The sequence below is a fragment of the Manis javanica genome, chromosome 2 (assembly GCF_040802235.1).
Source record: "Manis javanica isolate MJ-LG chromosome 2, MJ_LKY, whole genome shotgun sequence".
Classification (NCBI taxonomy): Eukaryota; Metazoa; Chordata; class Mammalia; order Pholidota; family Manidae; genus Manis; species Manis javanica.
The window spans coordinates 8,999,328-9,015,000 of record NC_133157.1 but is presented as its reverse complement, the minus strand read 5'-3'; the positions used below and the strand labels follow the sequence as shown (position 1 = coordinate 9,015,000).

At 34.8% G+C, this 15,673-nt stretch overlaps 1 protein-coding gene across 4 annotated transcripts in view; it reads left to right on the top strand.

Annotated features, from left to right (window-relative positions):
• Positions 1 to 15,673, top strand: part of PBX3 (PBX homeobox 3) — a 242,277-nt gene that overhangs the window by 190,431 nt on the left and 36,173 nt on the right. For all 4 annotated transcript variants that reach the window (XM_037008156.2, XM_037008154.2, XM_073224473.1 and 1 more), the window contains exons 3-4: positions 1,626 to 1,867; positions 12,328 to 12,518. In XM_037008156.2, coding sequence (XP_036864051.1) covers positions 1,626 to 1,867; positions 12,328 to 12,518 — 433 coding nt within the window. The remainder of the gene's footprint in view (positions 1 to 1,625; positions 1,868 to 12,327; positions 12,519 to 15,673) is intronic.

Genomic DNA, 15,673 nt, shown 5'->3' with positions numbered 1-15,673 from the left:
TGCCAATGTAATTCATACTTGCTAGTTCTAGAAAAATACTAGGCAGTTTGTCGATCTAGAAGAAATAGCAAATGTTTGTCTATCTTTAATTATCAGAAGTGTGCCGATACTCATTTTTTTCTATTTAAGAGAATTACCTAACTTTTTGGTTCCCTAAATGAATTTATTTTCATAATATATTATAGTTTTCAAACCTTATTTATTTACCTCTAAACAGGCAACAGATAAAATTTTAAATTATCATGAATTAGTTTTATTACCCAATTGAAATTATTCTGAAGCACATTTTTAAATGAAAACGACAGCTTTAAAGAGTTTTGCGGGAGGAAATTAAAGTTGTACATAAAGACGACCAAGACTGTCATTCTGTGGGTGTAATTCAGGACATCTAGGAATGAAATCCGTTCTTAAAAGAATTGATGGTGTTTTAGGTTAGCATATAAAACTGCAGAGCTGGTGCTCAGTTGAGAAATTGGCAGCTTATAGATGTTACTGTCATGTAAGTTACACTAGACGCAGAGTGTGCACCACTGTGGATAAACAACAACAGGCCCAGGCAAAAGGCAGAATCCAAATGTAGACACTCAAGATGCCAACTTCCCCCCTTCCCAAGATGCCTTATAACTAGTGTGGGGAACCTGCTTTTAAGCAGACTCAAAGAGGTTAATTGGGCTGGGATATTTTAGAGTATGTTACACATTAATGAAAATGCTGATTTTGAGCTGTCATGACTCCACTGCATTTTATACCATGATAATTATTTTTAAACTTTGTCTTCTGTGTTGTTGAAAACATCTTGGCAGAAAGCCTGTGTGACCTGATTAAACCTATGAATTGTCAACTGTCATCTATAGTACTCAGATGAGGTTGCTGACTGGGCATCACTTAGGAAGTTCTTGATTTAAAAGCAAAATTAGGTTGAGACTACTGTGCCCAGCACCATATTGCTATTTTGATGATACATTTTTAATACTGTATTTAGTGTACTGGTTTTATAGTTTGCTGGCAAAACTGCTTAGCAAATTCATTCAATAATATACATTTTTAAAGTATAGCTAATTACCTCATAATGTATGTATTTCCCTTCTCCCTTGAAATTACATGATGTAAAAGCCCATCTAATCCTGCTTATTTTCTAGTTTTTGGATATAGCTTGTGAATTAATTATTTGTTGGGATTTTAAATTATCTTCTTCTAACAGGGTAGAGAAAAAGAATAACCACCTTTTGATGGGTTTGTTTTATATCTTTGGGATTTTTTTTTCCCTTTCATCTCAGATTTTTATCCTCTTCCCATTTTATGCTCAAATCATATAATTCTGGGAAGAGTGGAGTTTTAGAATATTCTGAGAAGCCAAGGTTACCTTTTCCCAAGGTTCTAATCTGGGATAAATTAAGAGGGGGTGATACTAGAAATTCTAGGATACATGTAAATATTATCTTGAAAAGAATAAACTTAGGTATAAACTTAACATTTATTAATAACATGTGAACAATGAAATTCTCAGTATGAATTTTAGTAACATTGATGTTGTTTGATCATTTTCCCAAATAAACAAAATACTCACACTGTTTGTCCTGTTTCTTGCTTCTTCTCTCTCTGTCTCTCTTTCTCTTTCCTTGAAGGTCTCAGCATCAGAGGAGCCCAGGAGGAGGACCCTCCCGATCCCCAGCTCATGAGACTGGACAATATGCTTTTGGCAGAAGGGGTTTCAGGTCCTGAGAAAGGTGGGGGATCGGCGGCAGCAGCTGCAGCCGCGGCAGCCTCTGGAGGTTCTTCAGATAACTCTATTGAACACTCAGATTACAGAGCCAAATTGACCCAGATCAGACAAATCTATCACACAGAACTGGAGAAATATGAACAGGTCAGCAGCCGCCACTCTCCTAGTCCTGCACAAACCCTCTATTGCTCTTCTATTAGACCGTGCTAACCAATTCTGAGGGCTGTGAGGGGTAGGTGTTAACACAAAGAGCAAAATAAATAAGGTCAATGCAAAAATCCAAGTGAATTGTTGGAATCATGAAATGAAGTCCCTTTGAGATTTCGGAGATGAAGCTGAACCTATTTTATCCCATCTACTTGTTGTAGTTTTATTCATTCCTCATATTCATGTGCCCTTAGTACTACACCTGCAGCCATCTTTCCCCTCTGACCTTACTGCTTGGTACTCTTCAAAGCTCTGTATAATTAACATAATTGCACTGACCTTGTTCACAAGCTTTAACAACTTTTATAGGAAAGCATTGCACAGTGAGCTTGTCCTTCGTGAGCTCCAGAATCCTCCTAGGAATGAATTCTTATGGATTGTGTCAGACTATAGAGGAAGGAGCTAACTTCACAAAGTAAGCAAGGTCTGCCTCTTAGAGGAGACGTCCCAGGACAAGGTACTCTCAAGCAGGGAATGCTGGGCATTGGTTGCTAAATTCATGAGGAGAAAGGGCATATGGATTAAAGACACTACTTTCAGCAATTAATAGTAGCCATACTTCATTGAATCTAAGATATCTTTGATTTTAAGTTCTATCATTATTTTATATATACAAGAAAAAATTAACACTGCCCAATGTAACTGTGACATGCCACTGATTGTAAAATGCTTCCAAACTTCAGAGACATTAAAATTTGGGAAAGAACAAAGTAAGTCTTTGATTCAATGAAATAAGGTAAAATATTGGTGGTTCATTTCAAATATATTGTAGTTTTTGGTTTAAGCTTAAAAACCTTAGTTTGCAGAATTCTGACTGGAAAGTAATTTTTAAAAAGCATTATTATGGAAACATACAGGTGTACTCAAAGAGAAATTTAAATCTAGGAAATTGCCAGGTTTTAGGTAAAGAAAAGTTGTGTATTGGCAGTTTTATAGAGTTCAACCTAAAAGAAGGAACTGTTTAGGAACCCATCATCCACATAAATAATTATCAACATTTTGTCAATCTTAACTTTATCTTCCCCTCCCACTCCTTTTTTTTGATGGAGTATTTTAAAGCAGGTCTTGAGTGTCATACCATTTCATCCATAATTACTTTACTATGTAGCCAGGTACTTACAGTCCAAACACATTAGTGTGATGTGGGAGCCCTGGTTATTTTTAATACTGATTTTTCTTCGAAGTTCCCTGTATAGTTTCAGTTGTATATGTTATTTTTTTCATTGTCTTCTCTAATAATCTGGATATGGTGGTAATAAAGCAAATGCTGGATTCTCTCCCAGAGGTGAGTGTGTGTTTTTGAGGGAGGGTAAAAAGATTTTTGTAGCTTTATGTTAAAATACAATATAAATTAATATTTCAAGATGATGTTTTTTTCTGAATAGCACTTTCTGGGGTTTCAAACTGTATCTCTAATAGCCTCATTTGTAGGAAGATGTGCAAATGAGGATTTTGGAAAAATTATCCTGTGTATGTACATGAAAAAAATGGAGCTTTCTGATTTGACATATGAATAATTGAGAGTAAACAAAGTAAGTCATGCTGGAAAAGGTTGCCCTGAGCATAAACAGTAGAAAATGGTCCTACTTTGTAGTATAATTCTAATTGCATAACTTTATGGTAAGCACATCTGTACATATTTACTAAGTAAATACCACCAGTCAACTTGCATGGAAAGGTCTATAGTATTAGGGGCCAAGGGGCCTAACTTTTTTGGCTGAGGAATTAAGGTGGTTCCTTCCTGCCTCCTGCCATGTTTCTCTGCACTGGTATCCTTATTTTCTCCCTTAACGGCCCTGTTGGAAGTTGGGTGAAGCTGGCGTTAGTTAATGTCACCAGAAGTTTTTTGTTTTTGCTTTAAGAATACATACATACACACAAATTCTTCATGAGTTTATAGCATGTATTTATGTTTTAAATATTAGTTGGGAAATACTGAGTTTTAAAGTGTAATCTTGAATCTTATTCTAGTTATATTCAGTGGCCTAATAAAAACAATTTAAATATATATTTCCTTATTTTTAACTTGCAGAAGGAAAATACAGATGTATGAATATGATATCGATGCAGTATTATGGACAAATAATACTGGCTGGTTCAACAGACTTTTAGTTTACAGATTTCTTCTATAGGTTCTGAGTAGTTTTAGAAATAATGTAGCAGCATTTAATTCTTCTGAGCTGTCTTTGGTGTTGGCCTCTACAGGTCTTCTGTCTGTTATTAGATCCTAAGTTATTAAGATAAGTGAGTTTTGACATAAGATAGTCAATTTTTCTCTTCAAATCTTTGGGATACAGGGCTTTATCTGGCCTATACCTTCCAGGAATATGTTTTGGAGTTACTGAAAGGACTAAGCAGAACTAGGTGATGTGAAGGGGTGGCATTTCTAAAATAGATGGCAGTATAATTTCCATTTTATAGATGAGAAAATGAGACTCAGGTTAAGTGATTTGTCCAATGTCACACATCTAGTGAGTGTCAGAATCAGGCATTGAAATCAGTTTCTGACAACATGCCTTCCTTTTCCATTGAATTATGCTGCTACTTATGTAGAATTGGAAAATAATTCAGGTACATTTTGGTTTTCTCTGATTTACCAATATTTACGTGCATTTAAAATGAGATAAGAGTACAGTTGTAAAAACAACTATTTTAATCACTTTCCAAAAAGTATGTTTTTTCTCTTAAAAGCGAACATAGGTAGTCTTGAGTGACAGAAAACTTATTAGTAAGTAGGAAGAACATATATGTTAAGGCAGAGGCTTCATCAGAAAATTGTGTTGAGTCGTTTACTAAAAGAAATAAATTACATTGGAATCTTAGATATTCACTCTACCGTGTTTTGCAATGGAGCTATAATGAAAATGTATCTGAAGCCTGTTTAGATTTAGATTGCCATAAAATTAACAAACACCACCACTGCAGTAAATTAAAGTACCTTATAAACACAGCCACATTCACAAAGCTAAGCAGACTAGAGCTACGGTTTGAGCAAAATTAAATCCAAACTGCAAGGCTCAGTATTATGTGTCTGTTTTAAGAATGGTACTGTCTTTAAAATCTTGTCCTTTTTTTCTCTCCAGAAAATATCCTTTGATCATGCCTCCACTACACAGGCTCACGAGTAATGATGTTTTACAATAACCATCTAAATTTACTTATAAATACTTTGGAAATATTAGGCATAGATACATATATATATATTAGAGTAAGGTTCTTGAATATTACTACCCCCCAAAAGGAAGCAAAACTATTTTACTTCTCCCTTGTTGATCCTGATACCCATTAGAATATGATAGTTTTCCCGAACTTAAGGCAGCTGTCTTACAATACTCTGTCTTTGGTGCATTGCCTCCCTCGTTAGCTGGGAGAAAAATCTGGTTGCTTCTTTGTCTCCTAGTTGATTAGCTACAAGTCTTGAAAAATGCTTTTACTGTGCCTTTCAAATATGTTCTTATGATTAAAGGCCAACTGTAGGGCTATGTAATTCTTAATAAACTTGAGCCAAGGGTCTGGGAAGCCTGTTTTTAAGAATTGAAGGACTTCTTGGTTTTTCCACCTATTTGCCAAAGGGAAATGGACACATAGGTTTTTGCAAATGAAATTTGTCTTCGACATTTATTTTTTCTCAATTGAAAAGGAAAAGATGTATCATGCCCTATGCAGCTCTCCCACTTGTACCAGAAGAAATGCTTGTACACAGGCAATTCACTCCATAATTTATAGCTGCTATAACAGAGATGACATATTGAAAGCTATCTACTATAATTACATTGAAATACATTTTTGCTGAAGGCAAAAGTGTTGTAAGGGTCCCAACCTTCCCCAACCATTTGGGAACCTGCTTCCTGAGTTCCCAGATGACTTTTGACTTCACCTCAAATCAGGTAAAGCATTGGAGCCAAGCATGTCCACTGAATGTGCTCAAGACTCATCAGGTCCCTTTTAACAACTAGAAGAGAACTGAGATTGCAGGGAATGCTGAAGAATGGAGAATGAGTGGAACCTAAACCACTGTAAAAGCATGGCCTCATCCTTTTTGAGGGGTCTCAACATTAGGTGCTTATACTTGCTGGCAAATCTCCTTACTTACAAAGGAATTTTATTTTTATCAGGTCAAAAAAATGCTGATGTTATTACTTTACAGATTGTGTAGCCCCCAAACTCCTAATACCATTTTGTTTATTTCTTTTTAATAGCTAAACAGGAAAGACAAAAGGGTACTTACCTGTTGTAAACTTTTCTGTTTCATCTTCCCAAGCAAGGCTTTGTCATTCATGCTCCAACGGAAGGAAGGTTTTTACTTCTAGTCAGCTTTCATGCCAGGTCCTTTCCTTGGCTGGAAAGAATGTTTGTTTCCTTTTTTTTCTCCAAGTTTTTTGTTTATTGGCTCTATGTACTAAATGTATCTTTGACCACAAACTCAATCAATAGAATAATAATAATAATATATTAATAATATTTGAATACTCTTTTTTCCAACTTCTTTGGAAGCAGTGTTTTGTGTTACTCAAGGCAATGGGAAGGCAGAACTATATTAGGTAATTAGAGTACAGGCTTGCAGAATAACACATGAAAAATAAGAATTTCATAAACTTGGGCCATCTGCATTGTCAGTATAACTACCATTTATTAAGTTTTAATTGGGTCCCAGATTCTGTGCAAAGAACTCAAATATGTAATATAATCCTTACAAAATCCTCATGAAATAGGTCCCTAAAATATAATTAGGTAAAAAGTGTTAAGGTAGATATTTCATCTTTGCAGTATATTCGTCTCATTCTAGTTGGCTTAGAAAGAATCTTTAAATGTTGATTTTTATCCTAAAACAAGAATTTGCTGAGTTAATAAGCATTCCATAAATACAAAATCTGTAATATTGGACTAGAGTCACTTGGAAGGTTATAAAAGTCTAGAAAATGGATGCATGCAAATTTGAGAGGCATCAAGTTTTAATATTTAGTCTTTCTTTCAAAAGTGGATTTTAAGAAGTAGGGGGGTATAATGATGTGTTGTCTGCTATCCGCTTCTCTAGATGGTTACAGAAATCAAATTTAATCTTTAGATTTGATTACTGAGTCATGTTAAAGCTTCCTCTACAATCAGTGCTTGCTCACTGTCTGATTTTACATTTTTACATTCAATGATGTGACCTCACAGGCAAGAAAGAGGTTGAATCTTAGATTCACAACTGAAAAAAAATCACTACCACAAAACAAACAAAACCCTGGAAACTTTTGAGGGTAAACCAAGTTTGTATGGATGTTAAAGAGACAGTTTTACTGGCCAAAAAATATCATTAAAAACATCAAAAATCCAAATATTTTAAATCCTCAATTATTACTTGGTTTGGATTTTTAAGGAGAAAAGAACAAATGACAAGGAGAAAGTCTCATAATTAGACTTGATTGAAAGTATTTTTATCAGATGAAGACTTTCATGCTTTATGTTCACTTAACTTTATTATTGCTATGTATATGTTAAAACACAAACCATTTACCACAGTTGAATTAAAAGTAAAGGAAGTTTAATGGTGTATGGGGGGGACTCAATAATATGGGTGAATGTAGTAACCACATTGTTTTTTCATGTGAAACCTTTATAATAGTGTTTATCAATAATACCTTAATAAAAAAATAAATAAAACTCGAGACAGAAGGAAAAAAAAAGTAAAGGCAGTTTCATTGCTGTAAATCAGAAAATTCAGGAAATCACAGGTCTCCTTTCCTAAATATTACAATTAACGCAGGTATTTCTACATTTGTATTGTGGATGTTGAACAGAAATCTCTTAACTGACAATTTCACTTGGAAAAATAATATGGCAATGCAGATTTTCTCCAGTGTCTATTTTAATAGTGTAATCTTGTAGGTATGATAGAAGATAAGATAAGTATTTGAAGTGAACATCCCATGTTGTAAATGGCATCAATGCTTGTATATTGTTGGGAGGCCCTTCAAAGAACTTGGCAATCATTTGATGATTCTTACTGCATTTATATGTTTAAAAAATGTATACCTTTTAAGGAACAGGATATGAGGCAGCACTTTGCTGTACTCTGAAACTGGTACAGATGATGCTGTAAATGAGGCTGTAATTTACTTTCAGTGGTATCAAGGAAAAAAAATCACTTTGCCTAAAGTGTATGCGTCTTTCTTAAGGGTGTACCCAGATTTTAATTATCTGAATGTAAATACTTAACGAATTTTACTTAGGGTAATGAGCTAAAGTGCACACTACATAAATGAGATGTTGTAATTAATCATGTATGAACTACTGGTTTAAAGAAAAGCTATGTGAATGTTGGGCTATTGCCAAATTGCTAATCAGCATTTTCATTCATAGATGAGTTCACTTAATAAGTTGTGAGGCATTCAGCAAGTATTTTAGGAAGTTATGAGTTTTTAGATTCAGAAACTTCTTGCTTTTAACCACTTTCCTTCCCCCACCCCTCTTACCTGAGCCTTTCTAGAAACCATAGCAAACATTCATTCTGGAGAGATTTAAATAAGGCCAGAGAAAAACTAGGAGTTAACATCTCATATCAGGTAACATTCACACAGGAGTCTTGAATTATTTATCAAGACATACACCCTGTCACAGATATGTTACCATATTGTGTGAGCTAGGTTTGTAGGAATTCACAATGTTACATTTGCAAAGTAGAAATGCTTCCATATTCTAGTACATCAGTTCTCAAACTTTTTGGTCTTTAGACTTAGACTCTTAAAAATTATTGAAGAGCTTTTGTATGATAGGTCGTATCTATCAATATTTGTTATAATAGAAATTAAAAGTGAGAAAAATAAAAGTGTTTGTTAATTTTAAAAGAACATAGTAAACCATTATAATGTTAACCTAAATAACATTTTTAAAAAATATGTGTATTTTCCAATAAAATTTAACAAAATGGCATGGTTTTTACATTTTTGCAAAACTCTTTAATGTTGGGCTTAATAGAAGTCACCTGGGTTTTCATATGTGCATCTGCATTCTCTTGTCATGTGGTTAAATATACGAAGAATGTCTGGCTTCTCACAAAGATGTCAGTGGAAAAGGGGGGGGTATATTAATAGCCTTTTCAGATGGTTCTGGATGTTTTTCTTTGATATTACACCAAAACTCAAAAAGTTGTAGTTTCTTAATCATTAATTACAATGTGGAGTCATAAACCATATTAATTAACTCTTTGTACTCTGTTCCATTAAAATCTATTGGTCTAGTTTACTTTTTGAATGGATCTTCTAGCTATCCATGTTTTTGTAACATCATGCATTAATCATTTGGAAAATACTGCTTCACTGAGTTATGTATGTCTTCCATTTCATTATGTAATGTCAAAATCTCGTATTTATTAATATCAGCACCAAACTCATCGGAATGTCTATGGGGAAACGGGGAAACTCACAGTGGTGAATGGAAGTTTTCCAAAATTCTTATTTTCACCTGCAAACTCAAATTTCATCATTGGCACAACTCCTGTCATTTTCCTTAACATAATGAGCTCACTTTTGAGAAAACATTCTTGGTTCATTTTTGAGAAAACATCTGCCAAGTAATCAAATCTGAATAATCAAAATTTGCTGACTTTGCTTTCCAATAAAAATGGCATTCCATGAAAAAAGCAGCTTCAACTCACAAATTAAACAGTCACACAAGTGCTTTTTCTCAAGACAACTATCAGTTGATATGCAGTAGAAATGCTTCCTGTGTGTTTCCCATTTTGTCACACAGAATACTTAGACCATAGTCAAGGGTTGAGATGTAATAAAATGATAATTTATCTTGCTTCATCAAGGACATTCATAAGTGAAACTGTCTTTGTGTGGATGCATGGGGGGGAGGGGGGGCAAAAAAAAGATACATCAAAGATTACTTAGTATAGTTTCTCAAAGAGGTTTCTTGGTACACTGGCAGATGCTGTAGAGCTGTGCTGTCCAATATGGTTGTCACTAGCCGCATGTAGTTGTTGAGCACTTGAAATCTGACTAGTCTGAGTTGAGATGTGCTATAAATGTAAAATACTTATTTTGGACAGCACTGCTCTAGAGAAAAAGACCAAATTTATGTGGGAAATGTTGGACATACCTTTCCTCATTGAAGACTTATTATGCATATTGCCTTATTAGAAGTACTGAGGACTCTTGTAAAGAAAAAAAAATCTTCAAAAATTTTGAGTAATTCAGCATTTCCCAAACATATTGTATTTGTGGGCCATGTATTTAATGTTCTCTGGGACTAGCTAGGATTATAGAACTTAATGATCCCAGTTTGGGGAAACAGTTCTAATTTATTTTACTCATAAGAAAACTGAGAGCAGGACTTCGTCAAATTACATAATTTTGAAATTATATGAACATCTCTTTAGAGAAAGTGCAAGAAAGAAACATATATATTTCTTGGTAGCATGGTGACCACTCATTTTCAACGACATAGATAGTTTAAGTTGATAATATAGTGGGGGGAAATCTTAAATTTCCTTTACTTTGGTTTCCTTTAATATAGAAAGAATTTTTGGCCTTAGAGCAGCAAAGTTCCTTAACATTTTACTGTGTCATAACCTAGGACAAAAATTCTTAGCCTTTTTTAGTCATAGACTGCCTACGTATCTGAAAAGAAAACAAAAATTCCACCAATTGTCTCCTCAGGCAATACACATGCACCCAACTTGTATAAGGTTTCAGGGAATCATAGACATTCTAAACCTATCCATAGACTGCAGGTTAATAATATTTCACTTGTAGTTCAGGGAATAATGTATTTACAGATATAATCAACATTACTCTAAAATTTTAACACAAGATGCCAACAATCAATAGATGTTTATTGGATGCCTACTGTGTGTTATTGCACAATTCTATACTTTGTAGAATTCCATAAGTATAACATAAGTCACTACTCGCAGAAATTTTAAATTTCCTAAGCCTTAAAACATAAGCAAAAACCTCTACCTGGCAAGCAAAACTCATTTTACCTCACCTTAGAAATATTTATAGAAAAGCTCCATAAAAGCTTAAGAGTAACTGAAACACCCAGTGTACTTGAAAGGTTAGTTCTCTAATGAGCAGTTAGAAAAACCATCATGTGCTGTATGTGAGCAATGTTCAGGATATCTGTAGGGAGGTGGGCATTATTATGGCTTCAAAATATGTCTTGCATGATCAATGCTTGTTCTGCCTGCTTTGCCCTATCAGGGCCATCTGTGCGGCAAAATGCAGAATCTCCTGCTTGCCTTTTTAACAAAAATTCCAGAAGGGTATATAGGTCAATGCTTTGTTTACCAAAGCAGTACTGTATTTCAGTATGGGCCCAGTACATGGTTTTACAGATCTAAGAGCATATAGGTGAACTGAAAGAGACGGGAGTTAGGTTTGTTAACTGATAAGTTTGAGACCCAAATCTGATCCTAATTTTCTTGTTACCCATCCCATGAAGCTGCCTTACCCATCTTCCAGGGATGGCTCATATTCACTAATAGGGCCCACATATCAGCTAGATTTTACTAGGACAGTGGCATGTTTGACATTCAGGGCCCTTTACATGCTAATGCAAACCTGAATCCCCTCTTCTCCCTACATATTCTCTCTAATCTGAACTTGCTGCATTACATTACTCCCAGGTTGTTTTTTTGTTTGTTTTGTGCCTGTAATTTCTTCTGATTTCCATTTTTGTCCACCTTTCAAAATTCCCACCCATTCTTAGCCCAAATGTTCCTTCTCTGTGAAGCCTAATGGGATCTCTGCCTCCAGATAAGAGTACTCCCTTCTTGGAAGATAGGAAGCACTAATTCATATCTTCCTTTGACACTTTGCACAGACTGCCTTGTTTGAGAATTAGTTTTTTATATATTTTATTCACACTAAGGTCCAGGTCTACATCATGCTCATTTTTGTGTCCCTTAATAGCACTTGAAAGACTTGGGCCTTAATAGACCTTCAGTAAACATTTGTTGAATGAGTATAAAACCCCAGAGAAAATAGGAGGTGCTTAGTATTAGTATATGTTTGTACTTATTTATGCATAACATTTTTATGTAGTATGTTTTACATGTATATATTTATACAATAACATATGTATAATTATATATATATATACAGAAGCTGATAGAGAGCATCCTCAATGGGAAAGCTTCATTTTCCACTAGGACCAGAGTGGGTGGGGATGGCTGCTGAGTGTGATGTCTCCCTTGCATGTCTGGGCATTATAGATGCAGAATCCTTGCTGCCCCATCTAACTACCAGTGCCATTTCACAAGTGTCTTAGCTTTCATTTTAGCCTATCCACTGCATAATGCCATTGGCAATTGCAAATGAAGTGGAAATTCAGATGAGTTAATGTCTGGGTATGATAATATAAAATACCAGATTGCTAAGGAGTGACTTTTTTTCCCCTTACAGGCATGTAATGAATTCACTACACATGTGATGAACCTTCTCCGAGAGCAGAGTAGAACACGTCCCATTTCCCCTAAAGAGATTGAAAGAATGGTGGGCATCATCCATCGAAAATTTAGTTCCATTCAGATGCAGCTCAAACAAAGTACTTGTGAAGCAGTTATGATTTTAAGATCAAGATTCCTTGATGCCAGGTATGTGAGGCCACAAATCTGTTGCATGCTTTTTTTCTTTTACTTTCCCTTTTTATTTCTTACAAATTGTTTTCTGTAAAACTGGCCAGTTGGTCTTAGACTGTTCGTTAATTTGACTATATGAGCTCTTCTCCATGATGCACAGATAATTCATCTCCAGGCTCCTGCATGGTCAAGGCTTCTTGTCTGGGAATAGTGGTGCTGTTAGCTGCCGAATAGTAGGAAAAGATCAGTGCTGCTACTACTGATAGGAATATGTAGCTTTTTAATTCTGATGCTGAAAAGTATTTTTAAGGATACTTCAGTATTTAGCTTTTTAAACAAAGGTTTATTTTCTTGATTTACATTACTTGTGCACATTATGAGAAAATATACAGAGACACTGATACTTTTAAGAAGTAAGTGGTATTTTAGTTAATAGTTACCATAAAACCCCAAATTCTGTTTTTCCAAAACAAATAAGGATGCCTATCAGTTTCTCCTGGAAGGGTGAAAGTTCCCTTTCATCTGAAGCTTTCGCCAAGTTTAACAGGAGTTAGGTAATATGTTGTATATGGTGTGTTTGACCTACTGGGTATCATAACAATTATTGTCAAGTTCCTACTATGTGTTGCTTCTGCACAGATGTCTTTTGGGCATTGCTAAACTTTGTGGTCCATCTTCAGCTTTGGAATGAACTTCTTATTTTGTTTTGCCTTCCCTCCCTCGGAATCTGACAGAGGTGATAATTATTGTCCAAATTTTATAATATTAAAGAAAATAACTAAGCTCCTCAAGTGGAAAACAAGGTGTGTGGAACAGTCTTCATGCCAGAGCTCTTTCCTTAGAGCCAAATAAGGAAACATATGCCGTCTAATTATACTACTGTTCTCCTAGTTTAAGCAGAACCCTTTATCACATTTGGTTCCATCTACTTTCATAATGAATTAGTCACAAGAATTCACCAGTGCTTCATTTTCCACACAACTCATAATAGTTCTTTCTTTCTATCCTTTCTAGCAACTGCACAGTTCATATTCAAACTTTTGTACCTGGATTAGCACAATACCCTCCTACTAGTCTCCCTTAGTCTTACTTCCCTCCTTCATACCCCTTTTGTGTTTCTAACGCCTATGATGCCTTAATTGCTTTGCTTAAAAACCACAGCAGCTTTGCAATGCTGGATAACTCACATACACAATACTATCCTGGCATTTAAGGCCTTATATAAGTTGTCCCTGCCTGAAATAGTTTTGTTGTGAAGATTTTTTTTTAAGTTTTATTTATTTATTTGTATTTGTATTTAAAAGTTGCCAAACTCACTGTGGAAAACTTGGAAAATATATAGAATAGAAAGATGAGGGATGAAAGACATCAATCACATTTTTACTATTTAAAGAAACAAAAAAATCACTGTAAATGTTTTAATAGATTTCCTTCTGGTTTGGGGGCTTTTTTTATTAATGTTCTTGTGATGGCACATCTGCATAATTTGGTTTGCTTTTTAAAAAATTTTACCCTGAATAAGTAAGCGTTTTTCATATCATATAAGCTCTAATTTTAAATAATATTTAATGATTGGAATCTACCAAATGGATATATGATAATTTACTTAGCCTTCTTTCATTTTTGAGCATTTAAGTTGTCCCTATTAAGTTCCATCATGACTTCTTCCTTCCTTTCTTTCTTCCTTCTATAAATATTTACTTATGCTGAGGATATAAAGGTAAACAAGATAGGTTAACATTCTTGCCCCAGTTGAGCTTACATTCTTCTTGGGGAAACAGATCATAAACAAGTAAGTAAATATATTATAGTGTTCTATTCCATTATATAATGAAAAGTAATAGGATTATATGTGCTTTGAAGAAAAATAAAGTAAGGTAAGGGGTAAGACAATGATGGCGAGAGGGTAATATTTTAGACAGATTTTATTGAAACTAGTATTTCAATTACAATCTTCATGCATTAAACTTTTTTATGTTTAGGATTATTTCCTAAGGATTAATTCTCAGAAATGGAATTATACATCAAATTTTGAACATTTTAATGCTCTTATTTATCACTAAACTGTTCTTCCCTGTGTTTAATCCAAAGTGGAATACCTCTTGGTCTTAACTATTTCCTCTGCCTAGAATTACTTCTTTTCTTCGCCTAACCACCTCTTCTACCACCTCCATACCTAGTACACCCCTTCCACAGCAAGCCCTATTCTCCCAGCTCTTCCCTCACTTGGTCACTAGTAATGAGTTGTCGATCTTGAGAGTGTCTAGCTGAGGGCCTGGAACAGAGCACCATGTTTATTGATTTAGTGAGATCTTGTTCATCCTTCAAGGCCCAGCCTAAATGTTCCCTTTTCAAGAAGCTCACTTTAATCACTCAGACTGGTCCTTGCCTTCTCTCTAACACTGATTCTGCACTTACACAATTTTCCAGACAAACTTCATTCAGACTGCCTTTATTGTAGTTTTTCAGAAACATTTCTTCTCTTCCCTAGTTAAATCACATTGTCACTGAAAGCAATAGCTAAGTTTTACACATTTATATTCCCCATGATTCCAGCAAATGTCTTACATGTATAGGCTGCAAAAAGTAATTTATTGACTAACCAGATGAATGAATATTTCCATCTAATACTTTTAGTAGCTCAAATCACAGAGTTACGGAGGTAGTGTCAGAAAACAAAAACCATTTTTAAGTTGTCAACTTTGAGCATATTAATAAAATATTATTATACAAAGATACTTAAAGGTATTTCCTTCAGGAAGGAATCCTTCCTACCACAGTTGCTATCCTTATTCCTGCTGATATTTTCCCATTGTTGTCAACTTGCATGTTCTTTATTTTATTTTTTTACAGAACTGCACTCATAATATATATACCTAAATGATTTATTTCTTCTTCCAAGAAGAAAAAGTATGTTAACAAGTCAGAGTGAGCAGAGCCAGAATGAGAAGGTGGCAGAGCTTGGAGCAGGGTCCCTTCTCTAGCAGAAATTTCTGTTTCAATGTTGTGATGCTGATGGGACCTCCCCTGGGACCCGTGCGCTACTGCATTCTGGCCTGAGGCATATAGCCATTTAGAGTGTAGTGAACCCTGGGGGAATGAAATTTAAGAATGTTTTTTTTTTTCAATAAATAAGTATAACACTGAGTTCTCTCTTATATCTTGAAGTG